At 45.4% G+C, this 27,756-nt stretch overlaps 1 protein-coding gene across 4 annotated transcripts; it reads right to left on the bottom strand.

Moving 5' to 3' along the window:
* Nucleotides 1-27,756, bottom strand: LOC132504803 (small integral membrane protein 10-like protein 2A). Of its 4 annotated transcripts, XM_060122458.1 has the most exons (3): nucleotides 27,311-27,756; nucleotides 1,234-1,385; nucleotides 1-1,143 (listed from the first exon to the last, which is right to left on the bottom strand). In XM_060122458.1, the coding sequence occupies exons 1-3, from the start codon at nucleotides 27,494-27,496 to the stop codon at nucleotides 1,080-1,082; spliced, it is 402 nt and encodes a 133-aa protein (XP_059978441.1). In that variant the 5' UTR covers nucleotides 27,497-27,756; the 3' UTR covers nucleotides 1-1,079. The 4 variants fall into 4 exon arrangements, with proteins under 4 accessions (XP_059978441.1, XP_059978439.1, XP_059978438.1 ...); XM_060122456.1 differs by lacking the exons at nucleotides 1-1,143; nucleotides 1,234-1,385 and adding an exon at nucleotides 9,099-10,930 and having other exon boundaries at nucleotides 27,311-27,575; XM_060122455.1 differs by lacking the exons at nucleotides 1-1,143; nucleotides 1,234-1,385 and adding an exon at nucleotides 10,948-13,045 and having other exon boundaries at nucleotides 27,311-27,583.

The raw sequence follows: 27,756 nt of genomic DNA on the forward strand, positions 1-27,756 counted from the left end.
CCATGCATGTGGCCCTTGTTCAACTTTCACGTCTTTCATTCAGAGAGAATGATGACTGGCCTCGTTGTGAAGGTGAATTTTACGTGTCAGCTTTACTGGGCCCAGGGATGCCCAGATAGCTGGTGAGACATTGTTTCTGGTTGTATCTGTGAGGGCGTTTCTGGAAGGGATTAGCATCTGAATCAGTAGACTGAATAAAGATGGGCTCAAACTGGGCTGGCATCATCCAATCCACTGAGGGTCTGGATGGGACAAAAAGGGCAGAGGAAGGATATTTTCGACCCCTTCTTGAGCTGGGACATCCATCATGTCCTGCCCTCAGACATCCGAGCTCTGGTTTCTGGTCCAGGAGTGTTAAGCCACCCACCCTCCCAGTTCTCTAGCTCACAGACGGCATATCATAGCATATCTCAGCCTCCATAATTACATGAGCTGATTCCCATAATAAATCTCCTCTTCTGTATCCATGTATATCCTGCTAGTTCTGTTTCTCTGGAGAACCCTGACTGATACACTTGTGAATAAGATTAAAAGGCAGAGATTAAGACAATCCCTTTTTGTAAACACTTACAGAAAACCATGTGCAAACTCGTGATCATTTTCCCCCCTCACTTCAAGAGAATGGGGTGTTTGCCTTATATTGCTGGGTGTTAAAAGTAAAAAAAATCACACACCATATTATATTAAAGATCCTGAAGAAGGAAAACTGTCACATGTCTGTGACGGGCTATCCAACAGAACTTTCTGTGATGGTGGAAATGTTCTTTTCCTGCACTGTCCCAAAGCAGTGGCCACTGGCCCCGTACAGCTGTCGAGCCCTTGAAAGGTAACTATTGTAAGAATTGAATTTTAGATTTTATTGATTTTAATTAAAATTTAAGTAGTCACATGTAGTAGCATCTACTCTATTTGGATAGGACAGGTATAATGTCCATAACTTTAGATCCATTCAAGATCTTTTTTTTTAGTCTTTGACCACGGGTGGAAAAGTCTGAGGCTGGTGTGGCCAGTGCAGCCTGAGGTGAGTGAACATTCAAGTATGATGTGGAAGGTCTGACGTTCATCCTTGAAGACCCCCATCAACACCGAGAAGTGAACAGCGTCGTCCTCTCCAGACAAAACTTGGATTCTCTGATGTAACACCTGTCATTTTCCCAAGCAGAAAGTCAAATATCAAATCAGTACTTTTGTAAGAGCTGAGAGTTCCCATTTCCCCATTCATGCCCCTCGTACCTCCAGCCTTTCACTTCATTACGTAACGAGGAACCAAGAGCTGGGCTCTCCAATCTGAAGGGCTTGGTTTCATTCACTCGTTGTCTCCAGCACCTACTAGGATGCCTGGTATACAGTAGGTGTCCAATCAGCATTTGCTGAATGTTGAATGACTATCTTGGAAAGAAGTGACAAGGAAAAGACAAAACAAAACAGCATGAACAACGAACTGTGTTCTTCAACTGTTTAAATCACGTCTCTGCCGGTTACCAGCTATGCCGTCTGGCCTCCGTGGCTACTCAAATGTAAGAGATCGTTCTGACTGGGAGAGCTGCTGCCTCTTCACGCTGCAGGGGTGGGAGGTCAATGAATGGATGTTATTAGCTCTCCAAATGGTCTGCTGCCTGATGGTGGTCGAAATATTCTTAGGAGTTTGAACATTATCGTTAGTTTCTCTTTTAATAAAACATCCTCATTCTAACACAACTTAAGAGAACAGTAAAAACGGGGCTAAACCATGTTCATAAAGAGAGGAGTTTTATAACATAAAGACAAGAGTTTCATGAGAAACTCAGGCCAGATTCTGGGATCTTGCAAAATCTCTCTGAGGAGCTTTGCACATTGCGTGTTTGAATCAAGCAGGAGAGAGGGAGCAATACCCGAGCAATTTTTCCCCAAGAGACCCAAACGGAAATATCCCACAAAGAGGAAGCCTGGAGTTTATTCAGACTGCTTTTATTTTAATAAGTCCTAAGTGGTACTGAGAACATTTCCAAGAAATTAAATTGCTTGTAAGCTATTTATATATACTCTATTATCACAATTTATCATTTTAAAAAATTCCAGTAGGTCTTTTACCAAAATGCCCCAGAAAGAGCAATCATTCATTGACATTACAGAATAATAGCCATTCCCAATATTTTAACAGACTCTGACGTTTTAGGAATATTTCACTACGAGCCACCAAAGAAATCTAAAGTCGTGATTTCTGTAGTGAAAAAAAAACACTCATTGGTGTAGCAGATTTCCCTTTAAGGGTCTCCAAGACGCTCTCACACATGCATCGGGCTCAGGACAAGCTCACTGTGGCCCAAGCTGGATCAGCACAGACCCAGGCCCTTCTGAAGTGGCCTGTGGGTTCAGCCACTCTGGGCAGAAGTGAATACTCTGACGAAACCACTGCTCTTGTTTTTTGTTTTGTTTTTTAAATTAATTATTATTTATTTTTGGCTGTGTTGGGTCTTCGTTGCTGTGTGTGGGCTTTCTCTAGTTGTAAGCGGGGGCTACTCTTTGTTGTGGTGCGCGGGCTTCTCATTGCAGTGGCTTCTCTTGCTGCGGAGCACAGGCTCTAGGCGCGCGGGCTTCAGTTGTTGTGGCACGTGGGCTCAGCAGTCGTGGCTCAAGGGCTCTAGAGCGCAGGCTCAGTAGTTATGGTGCACGGGCTTAGTTGCTCCCGCGGCACGTGGGATCTTCCGGACCAGGGCTCGAACCCGTGTCCCCTGCATTGGCAGGCGGATTTTTAACCACTGCGCCACCAGGGAAGCCCCACCACTGCTCTTGTTGATACAGTGTGAAAATGCCGTTTCATACTGAAAGTCGCTCTCCCGAATAAACACAAAACCACCAAATTCATGTTTCTAGCACATGGACCTTCTTGTTTCAAAGCACCAGCTAAGGGCATTGATTTAAAGAGTTACAATCTTATCACTCTTGCTGAGCTTAACAAAGCACAGTGAACTGAACCAGTGCCAGCATTTTTACGTTCATTTTTGCTTAAGAATTTGGAGAAACAAAATAACTGGAAAAAACACCCCAAGACCTTCCCTGAAACAAGACACACCCTAAGTGAACACGTGGCTCCCTCTTGTGGCAAAAGCAGACCTCACATGTCCACTGCTGGGCTTGCTTCACACCCCACCCATGCATTCCCCTCAAATTAGCCAGCTACATTCAAATGACCCTGAATTACTAAGATTACTAAAAACACACAGTCTGGGCAGTGGCGTCCCATCCACTGGGGCTGGCTTCAGTTGTCCAGAGGGAGGTGAGAATATTCTGTTGAAATAGGCCCAGAGTGATAAAGGCCACTTAGTAAAGTAGCTACTTGACCTTCCCATCCTACATTCGACCTCATCTGCCAACTTAAAATGCAACGTGCATATGTACCCTTAGCGTCAAAAATAAGCATTACCTTAAAAACACATCCTATACAGATTTTTTTAAAAGAAAAATCAGGTTTCTTCAGTCACACCAAGAGCCGTATCAAAGTGTTTCAACTATGAAAACGTCGGGTTTTCCCACTGAGAGAAGGGGGCTCTCTGGGAGTTAACCCCCAGTCTCCTCGCCTGGCAGGTCCCTTGGCCCGAACGATTCTCATCCAGAACGAACCAGGCATTTTCATCCCTTGTTCTGGATCCCACTTCCTCCTCCCAACAAACTAAATCCAGAGCCAGAAGAGTTAAGTCATTTTTGGTGTCATACTCACCATATTAAAAAATGTCATGAAGAACCTAGGGGGAAGACAGGAATAAAGACACAGACCTACTAGAGAATGGACTTGAGGATATGGGGAGAGGGAAGGGTAAGCTGTGACAAAGCGAGAGAGTGGCACGGACATATATACACTCCCAAAGTAAGGTAGATAGCTAGTGGGAAGCAGCCGCATAGCACAGGGAGATCAGCTCGGTGCTTAGTGACCACCTAGAGGGGTGGGATAGGGAGGGTGGGAGGGAGGGAGACGCAAGAGGGAGGAGATATGGGAACATATGTATATGTATAACTGATTCACTTTGTTATAAAGCAGAAACTAACACACCATTGTAAGCAATTATACTCCAATAAAGATGTAAATAAATAAATAAATGATACAAATGTTAAAAAACAAAACAGCTGATTCCAACCTTCCAAGACCCTTTGTAGAGACAGTGTGAAAATACAGGCAATAAAGAGGCAGATCAGAGAATATAACACATCCAACCCAAATCAATATATACGCAGAATCAAAGGGAGGTGTCTGGTAAGATATTCTTGTTGGGAATCCCTAATCGAGGGAAAAAAGGAGAAGCTGATTTTAACAGAAACTCTAAATGTTTAAATGTTTTAAAATTCACGTATCTGCCAAACTTACCCTGCCTACCACTCCTCTGAAGGCAGGGACCAGAACATGGTTCAATCTCTCTCCCAAAAGGCATCACAAGGCTGGAAGATGAGTTTGTTTCCCTTACCGCTGCAATCTCAGTTTCTACGTGAATTCAGACAAGTGTATGTTTGCCCCATAGAGAACAAAGTACCTGCATGGAAAATAAGCCAACTCCCCTCTTTTCTCAGATCACTGTCACATAGTCGTAGGTGTTTCTAAACAGGAATGAGTACTTATCAAGTCATGGGAGGGGGGCGGGGAGTGACAAGGAACAGCGCTGTGTCCTAGCTATGACATCCCCTTGCGTGTCCTACAAAGAACTAGACTCTTTTTTTAATATATATTTATTTATTTATTTGGCTGTGCTGGGTCTTAGCTGCGGCTTGCAGGATCTTCGTTGTGGTATGCAGGACTTTTTTTTTTAGTTGCGGCATGCGGGATCTAGTTCCCTGACAAGGGACCAAACCCAGGCCCCCGGCATTGGGATTGTGGAGTCTTAACCACTGGACCATCAGGGAAGTCCCGGAACTAGACTTTTCGATGCATCTGAGAATTTGGTTGAAAAGAGGCAGCAACGTAAGTGTGATAGTTAATTTTACCTCACCTTGACGTGCTAAGGGATGCCCTGATAGCTGGTAAAACATTAATTCTGGGTGTGTGAGAGTATTTCTGGAAGAGATCATTAGCACTTGAATCGGTGGACTGAGTAAAGATCACACTCATCATTTCAGGTGGGCATCTAAAACGTTGAGGGCCTGAATAGAACAAAAAGGAGAAAGGGCAATTTTGCTCTTTGCTTGAGCTGAAACATCCACCTTCTTCTGCCCTTGGACATTGGTGTCCCTGGTTCTCAGGCCTTAGGACTTGGACTGAATGACACCACCAGCTTTCCTGAGTCTCTTGTTTGCAGATGGCAGATGGTGAGACTTCTCAGCCTCTATTACCATGTAAGCCAATTCCTATCATAAATCTCCTCATATCCATATCTGTATATCCTGTTGTTTGTTTTTTAAATATTTATTTGGTTGCACTGGGTCTTAGTTTTGGCAGGCAGGCTCTTTAGTTGCAGCTCTCGGGCTCCTTAGTTGTGGCATGCATGTGGTAATCTCGTTCCCTAACCAGGGATCGAACCTGGGCTCCCTGCATTGGGAGCTCAGAGTCTTAGCCACTGCTCCACCACGGAAGTTCCTATCCTATTGTCTGTTTCTCTGGAGAATGACTAATACAGCAACTTAAGTCAAAGGAGCACAGAGACTTGCTGCTTTCTCCAAGTCATCTTAGATAAGCAACAGTGGCAGAGTGCTTGTAATCTTAAAAATAATAGAAGACAAGCTTTAAGAGCTAGAAAACTGAGCCGGTTTCCAATCTTGAAGCACACTTCTTGTTTCTGATAGAAACAGAACACTTAGTAGGTAGATGGGAAATTAAGCCCACTTCCTTAAAAAAACTAAAAGCAGGGCTTCCCTGGTGGTGCAGTAGTTGAGAGTCCGCCTGCCGATGCAGGGGATACGGGTTTGTGCCCGGGTCCGGGAAGATCCCACATGCCGCGGAGCGGCTGGGCCCGTGAGCCATGGCCGCTGAGCCTGTGCGTCCGGAGCCTGTGCTCCGCAACGGGAGAGGCCACAACAGTGAGAGAACCGCGTACAGAAAAAAAATAACTAAAAGCATTGGGATTTCCCTGGTGACGCAGTGGTTAAGAATCCGCCTGCCGATGCAGGGGACACGGGTTCGAGCCCTGGTCCGGGAAGATCCCACATGCTGCCGAGCAACTAAGCCCGTGCGCCACAACTATTGAGCCTGCACTCTAGAGCCCGCGAGCCACAACTACTGAGCCCGCGTGCCACAACTGCTGAGCCTGCTCCTAGAGCCCGCGAGCCACAACTACTGAGCCTGTGTGCCACAACTACTGAAGCCTGCGCGCCTAGAGCCCGTGCTCCGCAACAAGAGAAGCCACCGCAATGAGAAGCCCGTGCACCGCAACAAAGAGTAGCCCCCGCTCGCCGCAACTAGAGAAAGCCCGCGTGCAGCAACAAAGAGCCAACGCAGCCAAAACTAAATAAATTAAAAAAACAAAAAACTAAAAGCTAAAAGCATTAAAGTTAACTGGAGAATTCCACTCTAATACAGTGCTAAGGCACAGCTCCCCTATAAAAATTCCTTGTGTCATGTACCTGAACAATTTCAAAAATGAACTGTAAAGAATCTACTCAGAACACAGGCAGAACAGAACTACAGCCATGCCTGCTCCTGCTCCTTAAACAAACCGCTGTTTACCAGAAGTAACCAGCCCTCAAAGATGCCTCACACCCAACGGCACAGGCTACAAAGATGAGGTGTGTCTGATCTGGCGGGGCCGCCTCACACCCTCCCAACTCAACCCGCAACACTTCAGTTAAAACATCTTGGTACGCCTCTATAAAGGAAGATCATTTGTTTCAGGATAAAGGAAACTTTATCCTACGAAGATGACCTTTCCCAAGCAGTCAGGCCCTTTGCAAACAATATTCTCTAATCAAATTTCAGCTGTGCATATATACAGCTCAAGGGATAGTTTGCAGAGTTTGAAGTGCAAATAAGAGTGAACAGATGCTTTTTTTAAAAAAAGAAATTTATTTTCGGCTGCATTGGGTCTTTGTTGCTGCACGCGGGCTTTTTCTCTAGTTGCGGTGAATGGGGGCTACTCTTTGCTGCGGTGTGCGGGCTTCTCATTGCGGTGGCTTCCCTTTGTTGTGGAGCACGGGCTCTAGGCGCGCGGGCTTCAGTAGTTGCAGCACGTGGGCTCAGTAGTTGTGGCTCGCGGGCTCTAGAGCACAGACTCAGTAGTTGTGGCACATGGGCTTAGTTGCTCCGCGGCATGTGGGATCTTCCCGGACGAGGGCTCGAACCCGTGTCCCCTGCATTGGCAGGCGGATTCTTAACTACTGTGCCACCAGAGAAGTCCAGAGATGCTTCTTTTAAAATTGATCCAATTCATCCAAGTTTCCATAAAATTGGAAAAATGAGGTAACATTTTGGAAGCAAAGGAGAGCCAAGTAGAAGCTACCATCCTGTGGAATGTTATTTAGGCCTCTAACTTCAAATGGTTACGTTGAATGTACAGATTATCACTTGGATGAGGTGTGTTTCAAAGCTTCCAGCACTGGCTGGTGTTTAAAGGCCATTTCCAGCTCTGAGTTCATATGGTTTAGGAGATCCCTTAATTCTATTTCTTCTCTTTGGAAAGTTTAAGAAGAATTTAAAAATTATCTATGGCAAAGTGCAAAAAGAATCTTATAGCACATTTCTTTTCCCTTTTTTTTTTTTTTTTTTTTTGGCGTGCCGAGAGGCTTGTGGGATCCTATTTCCCCAACCAGAGAGCAAACCTGGGCCTTCAGCAGTGAAAGCACAGAGTCTTTTCACTGGACTGCCAGCGAAGTCCCCACATTTCTTACTCTCTGTGAAATTATAGTAAATGGTCTATATGCATTTTAGAATACACATGCCAAGCTCCAAAATATGTCTTGCTTCCTAGCTATAAAATCAAGTCACGTAAAGAATGATCGATTTAAACGCAAGTTTCTTAATTTTTTATTCTCTATAGGCTTGCAACTTCATAATCACTTCAAGATCTCAACATTCAAATGTTTAAAAAAAAAAGATTTTATGATTTCCAAATGAGAATAACCGAGTCCAAGATTTTGTGCTATACACTGTTTCTAAATTTAAAGTGATTGTGCTGTTCAATCTTTAAGAACAGAATCCATAAAGGCAAAAAAGAAGAAAATGCATATAAATGTCAGAATTTTTAAAACAGGCTTCCCTTGGCTTTCATTGCCAAAATGATACAACTTAAAATATTTCAAATGAGTGATCCCTTTTATAATTCAATCATGGAAACAATTTATTCAAAAGAATATCTTCTCTACTAATTGCTTTAAAAATTAAAATGTTTATAGAAGGCCTTCTTTCACAGTCATGAAACTTCATACGCTATAGTTATCATCACCTCTTTACCCCAGAACTTTCCACAGGAGAGGCCACCTTCAGACAGAACTGGAACCAATATAGCACCAAAGGGAAAAATTTCAGCTTAGTGTAAGTGTATTAAAAAATTAATGTAAAAAAAAATTGAGAGCTTTTCCACAAAGCTTTTAGAAAAAACACACTTTATTCTGATATAACTATATGAAAACACTTCAAGTTAATTTAGTTAATGCTAAGCAGGAAATTCTGTATTTGTTGTCTGCAATTGGTTGAAAATTTACAGACTTGGAATTTACAAAGCAAAATTAAAAAAAAAAACAGTTGATGAGTCATAGAAAGTTCCATCTCAAAGTAGCAGACTGAGTTTAAAACAAAAAGGCGGGGGGCAGGGAGAAGGTGTTGACAGGAAAACAGTTCCCATTCTGAAACACTGAAATGTGTCATCTCGTTTCACCACCCACGGGTGACCCCTAGGCGGAGTGTCCACTAACCAGGGCTTTAATCGTTCAGTCAAGTCGGTGTCCTTTTAGACCGGCTAAAGATCGTTCCTTCCACAAGGGTTCTTACTTTGGGGTTCTCTGAGCGCACCCCCCATAACCAAGGAGCACAATACTGCATTCCATTACATCCGGGGAGGAAAGTGAGAGTTGAGTTCCAACGTAACTTGACGACATGCTTTTCATTCTCTGCTTCCAACCTTCTAAATCAGCCAATGACTTTGTGCTAAAAGACTTGCATGTGAGGAGGGCAGCATTAATAATGAAGACAAGGGGAACCAAGCCTACACATGTAAAATACGACATTTATTATGCTAAAGAACAGGTTTTATTTTTCATTTCCCCAAAACACTGAAATAGCACACGGCATAGTAATTTAGCACACAATATAAACTGATAGATGCAATCAATAATTCCGAAAATGGTTAAGCCTTACTTTCGGACTCTTTAAAAACTTACGCTCTTAAGTGCCTTTTATCAAAGTGATCAACACACAACAAAAGGTGTTCTCTCAGAAAAAAAATCTTAGTGTAAGAGATACCTCGACTCCTAGAAACTGGAAACCTTCTCTAAGGGAAATGCTTGATTTTTCTCTATAACTGAGCCCCGGCAGACAGGCTCAAGCTCATTTTTTATTCTGAGTAACACTGCTAGGGTTCCTAGCTTGAGAAAGCGTTATCTAAAGGTAAGGTTAATATTGCAACTTTCACCATAGGGCCTCCATTTAAATTGCATGTCAAGTGGAAGGAAAGGGATGTGAGAAAAAAAATCAGATTTTGCTCAAATTATTCTGCGAAATGCAGAAATGGTAACAGCTTACCATTAACTCAGCCTGGCTCAGAGTCGACTTTACAAATATCTACTCCCATTAGATGGTCAGAGACAGTCTAGAAAGACAGTATCTGGGACAGCAGCCCTTTAGGATGGGTGCTGAAGGTAAATTAAAAACTTTGTTAAATCTTTTGATTCTAATCTGATATTTATATAGGATATATCAATATTCTCCTTGACATGGCTTCCCAACTCTGCGTGTCTTTCAAGCACAATTTAAAACTCAAAATTTTCCTTCTGATTCAACCAGCTCTCCATGAGTTTAAATTCCACTGACTTTAAGTATGTCTGGTCATGCAAACCAAAGCAGGAGCTTCATGGCTGTACCCTGTGCATCCAGACCTAATGCAAAAGAAATCATTCTAGGACAACTTTTAAAAATCTATTTTTATTGTTCTGTCTGTACCTTAACTATGGCATAAGAGATTTGCTAATTCAGAAGCTTGTAGAGCCAGTAACGCCAGTGGTTCCTGCAGATCATCTGAGGTACTTTTTACTCGTGAAAGCATTTTCTTGTATTCTCCTCTTTGCTCTGAAAACATGGGCTTTGAATGGCCAGGGAAAACACATTTTGTCTCATCATTCAAGAATATTTGGGGATGTGCGTGCAGCAGTGCAGACAGGACGGAACGTAGGCGAGAGGGTTCCGACTCAGAGTCCAGCTTCTCCAGCAAAGCGCTTGGTGGTCCATTCTCAGAAATCCCCATTTCTAACCATTTTTGATGGCACGGTAGTCCTGACCCCCAAGGCTTTCCTCTGTGGCTCCATCCTCCGGGGCTGTCAGTGGCCCTGGGCCCTCCTCCCAGCCAGTCCCTACCATAAGCTCCCCCGACGCCAAAGGATGCCCCAGCAAAATGTTCTTCTGTGGGAGCAAAGAACAGATCGACAGTCTTGCTCTGAGCAGCTGCTGAAGCTGAATTTCTTCGTATTGGTTCTTGCAGATATGCAAGCACTTTGTTGCCATCGTGAAGCAAGAGGCTGACCTCACTCAGATCATTTTTCATTTCCAGTGATAACTCCTCATTTTGTGAATTTCCATTTACATCAACCGCAGGCTTATTCATCCTGGAAGTTATATCTGATGGGCAAGCGCTCTCCTCCTGCATTCTCTTATACAACAGTTCTCTGTACAGTAATTTGTCCAAGTCATCGCCCGCTCCCTTCTCTTCTGCGAGGCAGGTGCTCAGAGTCCCCATTCCGTCCCTCATGCTGTGTGTTCTCTGACACCCTGAGCCCCAGGACACGCCTGTCAGTCCACGGAAGGCCTTCAATGGATCTCAATATGAACCTGGAAAAGACCAACAAATTAAAGTGTAATAATGAAGACAGGGTCTTAAGAGAGTCCACACACAGCTATTTCCCAACAAATACAAAGATATCTTTGACAGTCTCTGGTACCCCAAGGATACCTACACTGTGATAGAAAACAGGATATCAACCTACCAACCTACCAATTAGAAACCACAACAGAAAGAACAGTAGTTTATTAATGCAGTGTTTCCTAAAAATACTTAAAAATAATAAAAGTATACATTCTGAGGCTCTGCACTTTTCGTGGCAATATAGTTATTCCTGTAGGTTCGATAAAAAAATCTGTCCTCCTGGGGGCTTCCCTGGTGGCACAGTGGTTAAGAATCCACCTGCCAATAGGAGACACGGGTTCGATCCCTGGTCCGGGATGATCCCACATACTGTGGAGCAACTAAGCCCAAGAGCCACAACTACTGAGCCCACGGGTCGCAACTACTGAGCCCATGTGTCGCAACTACTGAAGCCCACATGCCTAGAGCCCATGCACCGCAACGAAGAGGAGCCCCACTTGCCACAACCAGAGAAAGCCCCCACGCAGCAATGAAGATCCAACGCAGCCAAAAATAAATAAAATTAAAAAAAAAAATCTGTCCTCCCTTTAACCAGGATAAATTGGATGACACAATTAGGCAACCAAGGTCTTACCAAAGTGTCCTATTTGAGAATGAGTCTCAGTGACTCAGGTACGACAAGCCACTTTTAAGGAATCAAGGGCAACTTTACTTATGGATCCAATGTCTACAAAGCCCTCCCAGGAAAACCAGCCTGGAGGGGTTCTGCGATCCAAGATTCCAGCCTCAGATCACCCGCCGGCTGGTCAGGAGTCTCGGCAAATTTTGGAGCCTCCATAAGAGAAGAATTCACCCAGATTTTTATGTACTGCAGGTAAAAATATGGCGGAGAAAGCTTCTTGGGCTTAGTTGCCCACTCTCAGATTCCACATGAAAACTTCTGGACAGAAGTTGATCTGCGACTTCACCAGTTGTTCAAGAGCAAACTCGAGGTGGCCCATGTGGTCACTGACCCTGCGGCACCTGCAAACCTACTGAGATTCTGTGACCAAGAATAATCTTTCTGTGACATTATGCTCCAAACGGGGAAGATGTAGGAAAAACTGTGAAAGGCTTTGAAATGGACCCAAAAAAACAACATTACTGGGTGCGCTGTCTAGTGCATTCTCTGCGTTATCTAATGTAACAGGGCTCCACAGATTTCTCTTTGATGCTTCACAGCTCTAAGTTGTAGAAAACTTAAAAGGCAAGTGATTTCCTGTCCAAAGAAATGGAAATTAATATTGTCCAGAGGAATGCAACGGATTACTGCCCTATGCACACTGACCAGTTTTACATCTATTTGTAAATTCACTTTAGCATTCCTCATTGTATGTATGTGTTTTGTCTAAATGCTGCTTTACACTGATTATAACATCTTACTAGTTCCCTCCTTAACTGATGACTTTTAAAAAGTGTCTGACACATGTTCCTTTAAAAAGGAGCATACCTCGGAGAGAACGCGGATAAATGTTTCAACTTCAAAAATACATACTTTGTATTCAGTAATTTTTCTAAGAGGCTAGCCTAAGGAACAGCAACCTAGCTAAAATGCAGTAACTCTTTTTGGAAGGAGGAGGGATGGAAATATGGGTTCAGGTAGAAGACAGCTGCGTCTGACTCTTCTCCCACAGTAAGACAAAGACTAACTCAAAAAATGAAAAGTCAAGAAGCAACACTACAAGCGTGCAATTTAGAGATAGAGAAGTAAACACTAAGAGAACCAGCTGTAGCTGCAAGCAGTCGGCTGGATGGAGAAATGGGAGACAGGAAACTGCTGTTTCTCTTAACTAATCTCCTGGCACCAGGAGACTCATTAAGCTTTATGACTGTGTAAGTTTTTTTTAAATTTAAAGAGAGTGGGCTTCCCTGGTGGCGCAGTGGTTGAGAGTCCGCCTGCCAATGCAGGGGACGCGGGTTCGTGCCCCGGTCCGGGAGGATCCCGCGTGCCGCGGAACGGCTGGGCCGGTGAGCCGTGGCCGCTGGGCCTGCGCGTCCGGAGCCTGTGCTCCGCAACGGGAGAGGCTACAGTGGTGAGAGGCCTGCCTACCGCAAAAAAACAAAAAACAAACAAACAAACAAACAAAAATTTAAAGAGAGTACACTGGGAAGAAAACACAGCAGGTAAGTATTATTGGAGGCTGAGGGAGAAAGCAAAGAGGGCTGAGAAACGGGGCTGCGGAGTCACTGAGGAGCAGGGCCGACAGTGAGGCACGCCCCCACCCCCACCCCGCCACCATGCTAAGGCAGGGTGGTGGCTAGACTGGAAAGGAATCATCTTAAACAGACCAATTAGGAGGCTAGTCTAATACTGCAGGGGAAAAAAGGAAGTAAGCCTGTGAGAGTAAAGAGGGGAGAGAAACTGAAGAATCTTTTTTAAGTTGGTGACTGACTAGGTGCAGAAGAAAGTGAGATGACCCGCAGGTTTCTTGACTTTCAGTTCTGGATAATGAACGTGTTATTAACCGCAAAGCGGGGAGAGCAGCAGGTCTGGAAGGCAGGGAAGGTGCTCAGACTGGGCAGCAGAGTTGGGCTGCGGGGCTCTGGCGAGCAGGTGGATCAGTAAATCCTTTACCTCAAGACAGAGGTCAGAGCCGGGGACCTCGACTCAGAAGCCGCCAGCTCTGCGGAGGCAGGTAAAATGACGGCCCGGTAGAACAGATCAAGAGAGAAGACAGAGGTACAGAAGACAGGGGTCTCCAGGATCTAAAGGCCGGACGGGCGAGGGGCCCACCAAAGTCACTAAGGAGGGAGACTCAAAGCGCCTCGGGAGGGCTTCCCTGGTGGCGCAGTGGTTGCGAGTCCGCCTGCCGATGCAGGGGACGCGGGTTCGTGCCCCGGTCCAGGAGGATCCCACATGCCGTGGAGCGGCTGGGCCCGTGAGCCATGGCCGCTGAGCCTACACGTCCGTAGCCTGTGCTCCGCAACGGGAGAGGCCCCAGCAGTGAGAGGCCCGCGTACCGCAAAAAAAAAAAAAAAAAAGCGCCTCGGGAAAACCCAGGGTCGCCGACACCAACTGCGTTGCGTGCTTCAAAAAGAGGGCAGTTACATACGTTTCCTGCACAAACAACTAAGTTAGCGTCAGGTAAGCTCTGAAGAACTCTTCACTCACTCCACTAGGCCAGCGGCTGTTCAAGTGCCCCCAACTCAAGGAGCATGGGAGAAAATATCAGAACATCTTCGCCTAGTTCATCTTTACCTTGTTCCCCTTGTAACTTTTTCTATGTTTTATAATATATACCATATTTTGGTAGAGCAAAATACATAGTTTATAAAAATAGTATATATATGCTTATTTATACCACAGAGATATAGATATCTCCACAGGGCATGCTCAAAACTTTTTATCTGTACAAGTGTGACCATTATTACATATAACAACTGATACAAATATATTTGAGCAGTATGAAGCCATATGCAAACATAAGGTGCAATTCTTTATGTTGAGATATAACTGACATAAAATGTATTAATTTCAGGTATACAACACAGTAAGTCGATATTTCTATATATTGCAAAATGATCACAAGTTAACATCCATCACCTCACATAGTTACACTTGTAAGAGGTGCAACTCCAGCTACGAATCAAAACAAACACTTTCAAAGTTCACCAAGTCAAATCTAATTAACTTCTCTTGACAGTTCTCTCAAATTAACTCTCCAAAGCATGTTATTTTAAACCTTACATTTATTTTACTGATCTGAAATGTACTAAGAATGAACATTTTCCTGAAATGGAAGCATTCCTAAATATATTTTTAATACATATTAGAACAGGTTTAAAATAATTCTTAAGAAAAACAGGTCACTTAATGTGGGCCAACTCTCAGGAAAATTAGTTTCTAACTACTTTTATTATGTCCTTGTATGAGGACTTAGTACCATTCAGAAAGATAAAGTGTTGCCAGAATTGTGTTAAAATATTTTGAATAAGATACTATTAATGTAGTCATACATTCAATAATGATAGAATAAACTGCTTACTGAAGATCTCCTAGTTCTTTAGTAAATGCAGTAATAAACGATGTATTCAATTACCTTAAAAATACTTCAGTAAGTCAGTAAAACATTTTGGCTCTGAGCCCTTAACCAGCCACCTCTTTTGATATTAGACAGTTACACACATTACTTATATTTTGAGAGCCAGAAATAATTTTCAAGTAATTTCCAAACACGCAGTCATCTGTGAAATGTTTTTTGTGGTTTATTCTCACTGTACTTTTGAATACATACATCTTGGCACACTATATCATACCAAATAAAATATGCACAATTATATAACTAACCATCCTCGGCCCCAGCTCTCTCATCATTTCCCACCCCTCAACCCCCATGTTAAGTCTACAAAATAATAAGCAGCATAAATTATGGCAAACCATCTTATCCACAAAAACTGACACACCCCCTCCCTGCCCCAATATGAGGGAAGTCTATTCTGAAATTCAAGACAGTATGATTCAGGAAAAGCAAAGTGCAGGACTGGGAGTAAATTCCTGAACTTAAACTCTGTACCTCCCCGACAGGTGCCTCCCCCTGCCCCTCAGCGAATGACAAAGGTTGAAAATGGAGCCACAGAGGCCAGAGGGGGTGAGGTGTGCAGGGAGACGAGGTTGTCTGGTGTGTCCACGATCCTCGGGGCGGACAGGAGCAGTCTCTCCCACCAGAGTCCCCACCTGTGGAGGCAGCTGACCTGCTGCCTGACAACAGGCCTGACCCAGTTAGGCAGCTGTGCCCTCTTGGACGGCCAACACCTTCCCTTCCCTAACCTGGGCTATTAATGGCCTCAGGGACATGATGGGCTGGATACCATTGCTCTGCAAACTAAAAATATCCCAGCCTCTGTGCTCCTGAAAGCCAGGTGGCAAGGCTATTCCCAAAGCGGGCCGGCGTGGGGCTGGGGGCGCAGACACAGCTAATGGAGCAGGGGCTGCCCAGCCAGGTTAGACAACAATGGGCTTGACGGGGGTCCTGCCTGGTGACAGCTCACAAATGCGCTCCAAGGCCACCTGGCTTCACGGCCTTTTTTTTAAATTGAAGTACAGTTGATTTACAATATTATATTAATTTCAGGTGTACAGCATAGTGGATTCAGTATTTTTACAGATGACACTCCATTAAAAGTTATTACAAGACGATGGCTATACAATATATCCTTGTTGCTTATCTATTTTATACATCATTGTTTGTATTTGTTAATCCCATGCCCCTAATTTGCCCCCCTCCGTAACCACCAGTTTGTTTTCTGTACCTGCGAGTCTGTCTCTGCTTTGCGTGTACATTCATTTGTGTTATGTTTAGGTCCCATATATGAGTGATATCACACACTCACAGCTCTCAGAGGTGAGTGTTAGCAGACCTGACCATCGCTGAGCTCACCACTGAAACATCAGCCTGAGGAGGCAGCTGACACACACAAGCTGAGTAACAAATTGCTCAAGCTGCTACACAGTTTAGAGGGTGAGAAACAGGAAGGGCTGGGTCATCTCTGCGTTACACTGAATCATAAGCACAGGAAGCAGACCACAGGGACCAACTTCCTACTGCAAACCACTCAGCGCGTCCAAATCACACCTGTGCTCTAAGCTGGCTGTGCAGCTCCTGCGGGCCACTACTCTGTCCCCTGCTTCGGTCACCCAGAGGCTCAAAGGTGCGCTCACACGTCCGAGGGCCGAGAGGCGAGAAGGATGGCTGAGCTAGGCTGTGTCCTCTTTCCTCAGGATGTGTGAGGACTCTTCATGTGAAAGCACCCAGCATGTTCTCTGACCAGCAGCCTGTGGCATCCAAGAAACAGCTGCTATTAGTACCATTATCAGCAAGAGCATTAGAGGGAACCAGTGACAAAATGCTGCTGAGGGGGTCTGTAAAGCAGAGGACAGAGAAGTGACCACTGGATGGCAACACGGAAGTGGCCTAAGCACGGACCAGCACATTGCAGTGGGGGACAGAGACCGAGGCCCAGGCTGGAGTGGCCACAGGGGACGGGGAGCAACCAGAGGGCCCCCCTCATGGCCAGAGGGAGCACACAGTGCAGCACCTCTGTGGAAGGCAAGTTGGCAATGACTTTGAAAATTATTTACAAATGAGTATAACCTTTCCTTTGGGATTCTACACCTATGATTTTTTGCTAGAGATTCTATCAGCGAGCGTTCACAGAGCCCCTAAGCCAGGCGTTGTTCTAGGCGCTGGTATCAGGACAGTGCACCGAGCAGACAAAAAGGGCTCTGTCTTCTCGAAACTTGCTTTCTAGTGAATGTACATACAAGGACAAGAATGTCATACACACGAGGTTTCTCCCGGCAGTGCTGTTCAGAGAACGGTCAGTTTGGATCAACATCATACACCATATACCAGGATAAATTCCAACACTCTACATTTAAAAGTAAAACATGGGGCTTCCCTGGTGGTGCAGTGGTTGAGAGTCCGCCTGCCGATGCAGGGGACGCGGGTTCGTGCCCCGGTCCGGGAAGATCCCACATGCCGCGGAGCGGCTGGGCCCGTGAGCCATGGCCGCTGAGCCTGCGCGTCCAGAGCCTGTGCTCCGCAACAGGAGAGGCCACAACAGTGAGAGGCCCGCGTACCACACACACACACAAAAAAAAGTAAAACATGATATAATGGTACCAGAATAAATAACAGGTGAATTCCTTATATCTTTAGCATTTGGAAGGCCTTTCTAACTATGACAAAACCCAAAAGTCAGAAAAGATTATTAAATTTGACTACATAAACTTCAGTATGGCAAAAACACACTATAAACAAAGTCAAAAATATATTAACTGGAAAAAAATTTCAACTCTTATCACAGACAACTGATAAGGTGTCTGATAAGTTGGTGGGTTTCTTGGTGGCTCCAAGAAACCCACCAACAACCCACCAAAAAAATGGGTAAAGAACATGTATAGCTCACACACACAGAGATGCTAATGAGCTTTTCTCTCACACCACCTCTTCCTTTAAGGCAGGCAAGGCTGTTGGCTCAAACACCAAGATACACCCACAGTGCAACCTCCTCCCATCACCTCCCCTGCTGCGCCCTGAGAAACCACCAGCATCCTCTCCTGTTAATCTAAGGGTCTCCCTGCTTCCACCCTCCACTCTTACCGTGAAGTAAGAGTGATCTCTTTGAAATGGCTGAATGCAGAGTTACTATATGACCCAGCAATTCCACCCCTAGGTACATAACCAAGAGAAATGAAAACACATGCCCACACAACACCTACACAAGCACACCTCGCTTTATTACGTTTCGCAGTGTTTTTTACAAACTGAAGGTTTATGGCAACCCTGCATTGAGCAAGTCTATTGGCGCCATTTTTCCAACAGCATTTGCTCACTTCGTATCTGAACATTTTGGTAATTCCTGCAATACTTCAAACTTTTTCATTACTATTGTATTTGTAATGGTGGTCTGTGATCAGTTACCTTTGATGTTACTACGGCAAAAATGATGATGACTCAATGGAGGCTCAGATGATGGTTAGCATTTTTTGGCAATCAAGTATTTTTTAATTAAGGTATGTCCATTTTTTAGACATAATGCTATTGCACATTTAATAGACTACCTTATAGTGTAAACATAACTTTTACATGCACTGGGAAACCAAAAAGTTCACGTGACTCGCTTTAGCACGATAACCGCTTTATTGCAGTGGTCTGGAACCGAACCCCCAATACCTAAGGTGTGCCTGTAGAATGTGCGTGGCAACAGCCAAAAAGTGAAAAACACCCAAAAGCTGAAAAAACAACTGACGGACATAAAAGACAAGACTAAGGAAATTACAGATTGGATGAGACTAAAAGGCATGGCAACTAAATGCACTGTGGGGTCCAGGGACAGAAAAAAATTCACTGGTGGAAAAAACTGGTGAAATCCAAAGAGTATTGCACCAACGTTAACTTCTTAGTTCTGATGCCTGTACTCTGGCCAGGTAAGATGTCAACATTAGAGGAAGCTGGGGGAAGGGTCTATGGGAACTCTCTGCACTGACGTGCAACCTCTGTAAGTCAAATTACTTCAAAGTAAAAACTAAGCAACAAACCAAAAAAGTGATCTGTTCTGTCTGGGATTTATTTAAAATACTCCGGTGTGGGGTGATTAGATGAACACAGTGCAGGACTGGGGAGAAAAGATAAAACAGGATTAGCAAAGAGTTGATCCTTACTGAAAAGAAGTGATGGATACATGGGGTTCATTATACTACAGGTGGCCCTCCGTATCTGCAAGTTCCACATCTGAGGATTCAACCAAGAGGAAATAGAAAAAAATAGAATTTTTTGGGGGGGGGAATTTCCAGAAAGTTCCAAAAAGCAAAACTTGAATTTGCTATGTGCTAGCAACTATTTACATAGCACTTACATTGTGTTTACAACTATTTACATAGCATTTACATTGTATTAGGTATTAAAAGTAATCTAGAGATGATTTAAAGTATAAGGGAGGATGTACACGGGTTACATGCAAATACTACACAGTTTTATACAAGGGACTTGAGCATCTGTGGATTTTGGTATCCCCAGGGGTCCTGAAACCAACCCCTTGCAGGTACCAAGGGACAACTGTACTCCACTTCTGTGTATATTTGAATATTCCCATAATAAAGGTTTTTTTATAATATGATCTTTAGAGAATTCCGTGGCGGTCCAGTGGTTAGGACTCGGTGCTTTCACTGATGGGGCTTGGGTTCAATCCCTGGTTGGCAAACTAAGATTCCACAAGCCATGCTGCGCAGGGAAAAAAAAAAAAAGATCCTCAAAAGAAAAAATAAACCTTTTTTTTTAAAAGAAGAAAAAAATGATCCTTTATAAAAGCAAATGAGATTAGGTCACATCTCAGTGAAATGTTTCCCATTTCACTCAGAGTAAGCCAAAATCCTTAAAAATGTACAAGCCACTGGACCCTGGCCACACCCCCAAGTTTGTTACTGTGATCATACAAGAACAAAATTAAGAATAGGCTCTTAGAAACTTCTATGGCAACTTAACACTGCCACAACAACCAACAGCATAATCACTTTTCTAGTACTTTAAAAAAAAACTGCAGTAAAATATACATAAAATCTACCATCCATCACCACCACACATTTCCAGAACATTTTCATCATTCCAAACTAGAACTGTTTCCATTAAACAATTCCCATTCCCCCTCTCCAGCCCCTGGCAACCACCTTCTACATTCTGTCTCTATGAATAGTGTTCCTAAGGTTCATCAAGCTGTAGCAGGTATCAGAACTTTATTCCTGGGACTTTCCTGGTGGTCCAGTGGTTAAGACTCCTTGCTTCCACTGCAGGGGGCACGGGTTCGACCACTGGTCAGGGAACTAAGATCCTGCAAGCTGCACGGCACAGCCAAAAAAGAACTTTATTCCTTTTCAAAGATGTATAATTTTGCATTGAAAGTATAAAACCTTCTGTTTATCCACTCATCTGTTGATGGACACTTGGATTGTATCTACTTTTTGGCTGTTGTCCATAGTGCTATGAACATTGGAGCACAAGTGCCTGAGCCCCTGTTTTCAAATCTTTGGGGTATACACCTACCAGTGAACTTGCTGAATCATACAGTGATTCTATGTTTAACTTTCTGAGGACTTGCCAAACTGTTTTCCATAGCAACTGCACCATTTTACATTCCCACCAACAGTGCACAAGGGTTTTAATCTCTCCACATCCTCGCGTTCTTTCCCTCCCCCTCACCCCATAATAGCCAACCTAACGGGTGTGAGGTAGCATCTCGTTGTGGCTTTGATTTGCAGTTCCCTAATTCTTCTCTCCTAGCACTGGATTTTATTACCGCCCTGGCAGAGGAGAGGCATCCTAGGGGCAGTGCCAGGCCAGGCGAGGGCTGGGCAGGGGGAGTGTTTCTCAGCCTGTGTGGCTGGGCTCAGATTTGGAACTGGAGCAGTTAGTGAGGGCTCTTGGAGACTAAGCCTGGCGTGGGGGTCCCTGGGTCTGGGTTGGGAGACTGTCAGTGAGAAACGAGTGGTCACTCACCCTTCAGGTCCATGAGTGTCCCTGGAGCGGGATGGGGAGAGATGGGAGGAGCCGAGTCTCAGGGAGAGAAGTTGACCCGGTGGGTCTGTGAGAGCCCAGAGGCAGGGGGACACTGCGTCCACATCCTGCAGGGCTGGTATGGGGAGAGGCGCCTGGCCACCAGGGCCCCTCCTCTGGGCATCCCATGGGGCCACAAGGCTGAAGTGGGCAAGCTGGGGCTCAGAGGTCATCATAATGATGTGTCAGGGCCTCACCATAGTTGGTGGACTGGCTGCCCACAAACATGTTCCAATTGCCCATCTTTTCCTGGGTTTACTTGCCATTGATCTATCTTCTTTGGAGAAATGTCTATTCAAGTCCTTTGCCAATTTTTGGATTGGGTTTTTTGTTGCTGTTGAGTTGTAAGAGTTCTTTACATATTTTGGACATTAATCCTTAACAGATATATGGTTTGCAAATACAGGTGACCCTTGAACAACTTGGGGGCTAGGGACATTGACCCTCCTCACAGTCGAAAATCTGAGTACAACTTTACAGCAACCCTTCCTATACATGGTTCCTCCGTCTTTGCAGTTCCACATCTGAAGATTCAACCAACCTCAGATCACGCAGTGTTAACATATACTACTGAAAAAATTCTGCGTATTAGTGGACCTGCACGGTTCAAACCTGTGTTCTTCAAGGGTCAACTATACTTTCTCCCATTCTGTGAGTGGCCTCTTTCAGTCTCTTGATAGTATCCTTTGATGAATCAATGTCTAATATTCACAGTCCAATTTATCTTTTTCTTTTGTTGCCTGTGCTTTTGGCAAGAAATCATTGCCAAATTCAGTATCATGAAGATTTTCCCCTACATTCTAAGAACTACATTTAGTTCTTATGTTTAAAAGCAATTCATTTCTATTGGATCTTACAAACCTATCAGGAGATGCTATGGTCTGAATGTTTGTAACCCCCCAAAATTCATATGCTGAACCCCTAACCTCAAAAGATGATGGTATTAGGAGGTGAGTGAAATTAATTTTTTTAAATTTATTTTTGGCTGCGTTGGGTCTTTGTCACTGCGCGCGAGCTTTCTCTAGTTGCGGCAAGCGGGGGCTACTCTTCGTTGCAGGGTGCGGGCTTCTCATTGCGGTGGCTTCTCTTGTTGCAGAGCACGGGCTATAGGCACGCAGGCTTCAGTAGTTGTGGCACACGGGCTCAGTAGTCGTGGCACATGGGCTTAGTTGCTCCACGGCCATGTGGGCTCTTCCCGGACCAGGGCTCAAACCCGTGTCCCCTGCATTGGCAGGCGGATTCTTAACCACTGTGCCACCAGGCAAGCCCCAATTAATGTTCCTATAAAAAGATGCCAGAGATCCCTAGCCCCTTCTACCATGTGAGGACACAGCAAGAAGGCACTGGCTACGAACCAGGAGGGCCCTCAAGAGACCTTAACCATACTGGTGCCTTGATCTTGGACTTCTCGGCCTCCAGAACTGCGAGAAATTAATGTTTGTTGTTTACAAACCATCCAGTCTGTGGAGGTGAAGAAACATTGGCCCTTCTGCACAGATCATGTGAGGAGGAATGCCCAGGCTCTCTCCTGAGTTAGGGCTGCCTCCTGGTCCTGGCATGCTTCTCCCTGCTCTAGGTATTGACAAGTGTATTTATGAAAAATTTTTTAAATGTGCTACTACTTAGATGGTTTTTAAACTTGCTTTTCTTCACTGTATATTTGGTGGATACCTTTTAACATTAGTACATATAGACCTAATTCATATACTTTAACATCTGCTCGAACCATTATGTGAGAATTTACTTCTAAGACTTTTTAAAAACTTGAGTCAAGGATACAGGTGTTCACTGTACTATTCTTTCAAATTTTATGCAGGTTAAAAATTTTTTAAAATCTACTTCAACCTATCTTTAGAGGTGGAACTTTTTTCAAAAGTTTATGAAAAACCATGATTATGAATTCCCTTGAAAGATAGGAAAGATTCCATGGTATTTTTATGTGTCCTACATGTTTGGAATTTTCCATCTCAAAGTATATAGCTGTTCAATACCCCAGAAGCCAGAACAAACTCCTACGTTTTACTGAGCTCATGCTTCTGACTTTGCCTCTTAAGCTTTTATGATGTTCCTTAATAGTCTATAATTTCCTCCAACTTTCTTCCAGGAGCTTGATGTAGATCAAGCAACAAAATAAAACTCACTTCAAGCTGCAGTCGACCCTTGGAATCTTTACTACTTTTTGAAATTGTCCGGCCATAAGATGATTTCAATCAGTCAAGGCCAACGTCCTGGCAGTCCAAGGCACACGAGCCTCTCAGTCCCAGCCTCCGGCCACCTCCCACTGCCCTGGGACACGCAGAGCTCTCGCACGGGCTGCAAGGCTTCTCTGCTAAGCCGGGCATCTCCATGGCTAAAGCCCTCATCCCCTTCAAGTTTTGCTCATCGCTAAGGCCCACTCTGAGTGCTCTATTTGGAACAGCACCCAGCTTCCCCAGCCCTGCGTGCATTCCTCAACTCTTTTTACCTGGTTGGAAGGAATGAATATAGATTTAAGTGATAGGTGAACACTGAAACCTATGGAGCTATGGATCTAGAAAGTCCTTCGGAGAGAGGAGACTGAAGAAGAGCAGTTAGAAACAAAACAAGGAGACAGGCCGCAGAGGACGGGCCAAGAGAGGTTCTCGGCCTGGCCAGCTCAGCACAGGGCTGTGTGGCTGCCTGCTCAGAAAGCCAAGGCCACAGCTTGGTCTGACAACTATCCCTCACCTTCATGAAGTCACCTTCTCCAGCTGTTCTCTTTCAGGCCTCCTCTTTTCATGGTTACGCGAATCTAGGGGACCTGGGGCTAAGATACTTGATTCTTTCCACAGGCAACGTAACTGAAACATTGTAGGCATAACTTGTTCAATTATAGCAGGTTCTCAGAGCACTTTTTTTCATCTTCCTTTTACTACATTTAGTATTTGGTATGGATTCTCATTTTTTTCAATGCCTTGTATTTCAGATTATATATAAATAAGAAGGATGCTAATGACTCTAGGAGATTAAGCCTTGCTTGCAAACGGTATTTTTAAATCATAGCCCTTCTCAGTTTACAAAGCCCTTTGCATCTATTTTCTCATTTAATCACTCTCAAATTGAAGAAGAGGCTTCCCTGGTGGCGCAGTGGTTGAGAGTCCGCCTGCCGATGCAGGGGACACAGGTTCGTGCCCTGGTCTGGGAAGATCCCACATGCCGCAGAGCAGCTGGGCCCGTGAGCCATGGCCACTGAGCCTGCGCGTCCGGAGCCTGTGCTCCACAACGGGAGAGGCCACAACAGTGAGAGGCCCGCGTACCAGGAAAAAAAAAAAAAAAAATTGAAGAAGAGGTATCAATCTCCTTAAAATGCCTGGCTACCCTACTGACAGATGGTTTGGGGGTCCTGCGTAAACATGTGGGACAGAGTCCTTTATTCATTATGACTCACAAAACAGCCTCCAGCGCCCCTGCAAGGAAGAGGATGGACAGAGTGTCCTGAGTAAGCAGGTGGCGGTGAGTTGGCCCGTCCCCTTACTCTTGTCCCCTATTTCCTGTTGCACTTCTCTTTACCAGAGGCCAGAATCATTAAACCCTCAAGTCAGGTAAGTCAATGATCTTCCACCAATGAACAGAAACTCTAAACCTGCAGGGGAGTTTAAAGCAGCAGATGGAAATGTTACAGTAAAGAGACACCCCAACTCCCACCCTGCCTCCCTCAGCATGCGACAGGCTGCTGCTGCACTTGATCCAAGCCCAAGATCACACCTAAAATCCTCACGTAGTTCTCAGACAGCCCTCCCGCGAGGTACCCGGCGACCACCTTGTCTGGGCCTCCCCACCTCCCACTCATTCCTGAACTGACCAACAAAGCCCACACTCTACAGCCAGAGCGTCCTAATTCCCCAGTACTCTAAAGCTGTGCTGTACCTGGATGATGACTTGACATCAAGTCCACCAAGTCATCCATTAGTCTGGTGTACCCAGCTCTCCCTACTGCCCACGCCATCCTCACAGAGCCAACTTCCCACCTCCAAAATGCATTTACCCTCAATCATGACAGTGCAAACTCCTTGTTATGAAATCTGTATTTGAACAACCTTTCCAGAGATAATCCTACTGCCTTACAAGCAACTGAGAGATTTGGAAACCCTCATCATCGTAATAGGAACGGACTCCTCTGCTCCTTGTTGATATGAAACAAACAAGCCTTCAGCACTCTTGCAGTGAAGACAGCTGCTGCAAGATCATACCGATTGGTGACCCCAAAAGACCCTCCTTGGTGACCCCAAAAGACCCCTCTGAAAGGAGAACCCGGGTGTGAGAATGTATCAGCATTCAAAGAGCCAGGGAAGAGCACTCGAGGTGGAAAGAACAGCAAGTGCAAGTGTCCAGGGGCCGCAAGGGCTTGGTCCATGCTAAGAGTAGATAGGAAAATAAGAAAAATGATAGCAAGCAAGGAACAGGCCAGGGGAGAGGTTAGAAAGGTGGACAGAAATCAGATCTGCAGGATAGAAACATGTGAACTGCATTCCATATGCAATGGGAAGCAGTTTTTGTTTTCTGTTTTTTTGTGAGGAATGACACAATCTGATTTATGTTTTTAAAAGACTTCTCTAAGGGCCCTGTGGAGAATAGATAGAGGCACCTGCAATAGGCCTGGTGAGTGATTATAGTAGCTTGGACTAGGAGAGTGGTCATAAATAGCTAAGTAAGCATATGAGAAAGCTGATTTTTTTTTTTAATGGTACAAAATTGAGTATTTTCAACATTACGTAGGTTTTCTCTTACAGTCATTCTTGTGATTTTTACAGACGACTGCAAATTATAAATGTAACACTAGAACAAGAGTTTCCAAAGTGGAGCTTGGGGTCAAATATTTTGTTTTGCCCACAGTTTATTTTTTGTTAAGTTGATATTTAAAAATCAGGATTTCCAATTTCTCTTGTAAATTGCTATATCTGACAAACAACAGTTGGCTAGTGACAAGTGGATAGAGCACAGGCTTTCTGATTTACCCCAGTCCCCACTCCCAGCACCCTTCTTTACACATTGATACCACGTGCTGGAAAGGTATCCGAGTTTTCTACTCCTTTTGTCAGGAACAACTTAAGGATGCCACAAGTCCCTGCTCACATAAAAGTATCTCAGTTTGGACCCTGAAATAGAGAGGCAGGTTCATCCCAACTCACCTGAACACAATTTTGATGAACAGTGGGTTTTAAGTTTTATGTGGCCTGCCAGCACCAGTGACAGGCACCCAAAACTTCACAGTTCAAGCTTAGAGACAATTATATTCTGATACAACTAAACCAAAGGGAAAAAGAAAAACACCTGCCCCGCCCATGTCAATACTGCATACTCCTACTCAGGCTTCCTCATTTTGCACACCAGGGAGCAACACAAGTACCGCTGGACTGTAAGCTCTTGATGGACAGGGACCCATCCCTCCATCACAGAGCCCGTGCCTCACACACAACAGACACTCCACCATGTGAAAACGAAATCCAAGACACGCTCAGCACTTGGCCATCTATGACACACTTGGAAAGGAATAATTCTCAATTTGATGACTTTCCATTCCACCAGAAAAAGGCATCTGGAATTTGAGGGATGTAGAAATGTCAATCATTTATAGCAAAGATGATCTCCAAGGCGCTGGGTGTGTGCGTGTGGTGTGTGTGTTCGTGTGTGAACTATTTCACACCTGAACTGTTTCGAGCCTCTGAACCTTTGCCTCTCTACCTCCTTCCACCTCGTTTTCTCTCATCACCCCCAGTCCTTTCACCACCACCCACGCCCGCCAGGATACATGAGATAACTCCAGCAGAATACTGGTTAACATTAACTAATCCCTCTTAAGTTTTAATTTTTTTCAAAGCTTCATAAAGTTTGGGAACTAGAAAAGTCAACCATAAACGCACCCCCCACCCCCGCGCCCCAGAATTTTCAATTTTCTGGGCAAAATTTCCTCTTCAGGGCCAGGGCCTTTGGCGCCCGTGGCAGCATCCACCTGCCTGGCCGCGGAGCCCACGCCCCAGCCGCAGGCCCGTACCCGAGGCAGGCCGCTTCACGTCCCCACCCCGCCTCCTTTGCGGAACAGGGATAACAATAACCTCAGCGGGTTTCTCCCCCGTGGGGTTGCGGGAGAAATGCACGGCGTTTGGCATACATTCAGCATCCAGCTTGGCAGCTCCCGGCGGCATCTGCATCGTCCTGGGCGAGGTGGGCCGGGCCGCGCTGGGCGGACCGGCGCTCGGGGAGGGTCGGGGGACAGGGGCCGGGCGGGCGCGGCTCACCCACCTGCAGGCGGACGTTGAGCATCATGGAAGCCACGATGTAGAGGTAGGGGAAGTTGATGCGCAACCGCCAGGCCAGGTCGAAAAAGATGAGCAGCGTGCGGGTCAGCCCCTTGCAGAAGACCCCATAGGAGCGGGCGGCGGCCGAGCGCGACAGCCGGACAGCCAGGCCCGACAGAGCCGCCGCCATATAGACCGGCGCCCGCCGCCCGCCCGCCGCGCACCGACCGGCCGCGGACCCGGCCCTCCCGGCTCCGAAGCCTGCCCGCCCGCCCTCTCGGCGCCGCGACGCCTCCGGGCCTCCACCCCGGCCGCTGGCCCGCTCTGAGGGAGCGAAGGAGGCGGCGGTGAGGCGGGCGGGCGGGCCGCGGGGAAGGGAGTCCACGGGGAGGGGAGTCAACACGTCACGCTCGGGGAAGAGCCGCAGCGAGCCGAGGCCAGGTCCTAGCC

Source organism: Lagenorhynchus albirostris, chromosome 15 (genome assembly GCF_949774975.1).
Source record: "Lagenorhynchus albirostris chromosome 15, mLagAlb1.1, whole genome shotgun sequence".
Lineage (NCBI taxonomy): Eukaryota > Metazoa > Chordata > Mammalia > Artiodactyla > Delphinidae > Lagenorhynchus > Lagenorhynchus albirostris.

What these genes read in the sequence shown, in the direction of transcription:
- LOC132504803 (XM_060122458.1), bottom strand. Translation starts at nt 27,496, where the DNA reads ATGGCGGCGGCTCTGTCGGGCCTGGCTGTCCGGCTGTCGCGCTCGGCC. An exon ending in TGCTCAACGTCCGCCTGCAG is followed by an intron (nt 1,386 to 27,310) that starts GTGGGTGAGCCG and finishes TTTCCAAGATAG; the next exon opens with TCATTCAACATTCAGCAAAT. An exon ending in AATGAAGTGAAAGGCTGGAG is followed by an intron (nt 1,144 to 1,233) that starts GTACGAGGGGCA and finishes GGAAAATGACAG; the next exon opens with GTGTTACATCAGAGAATCCA.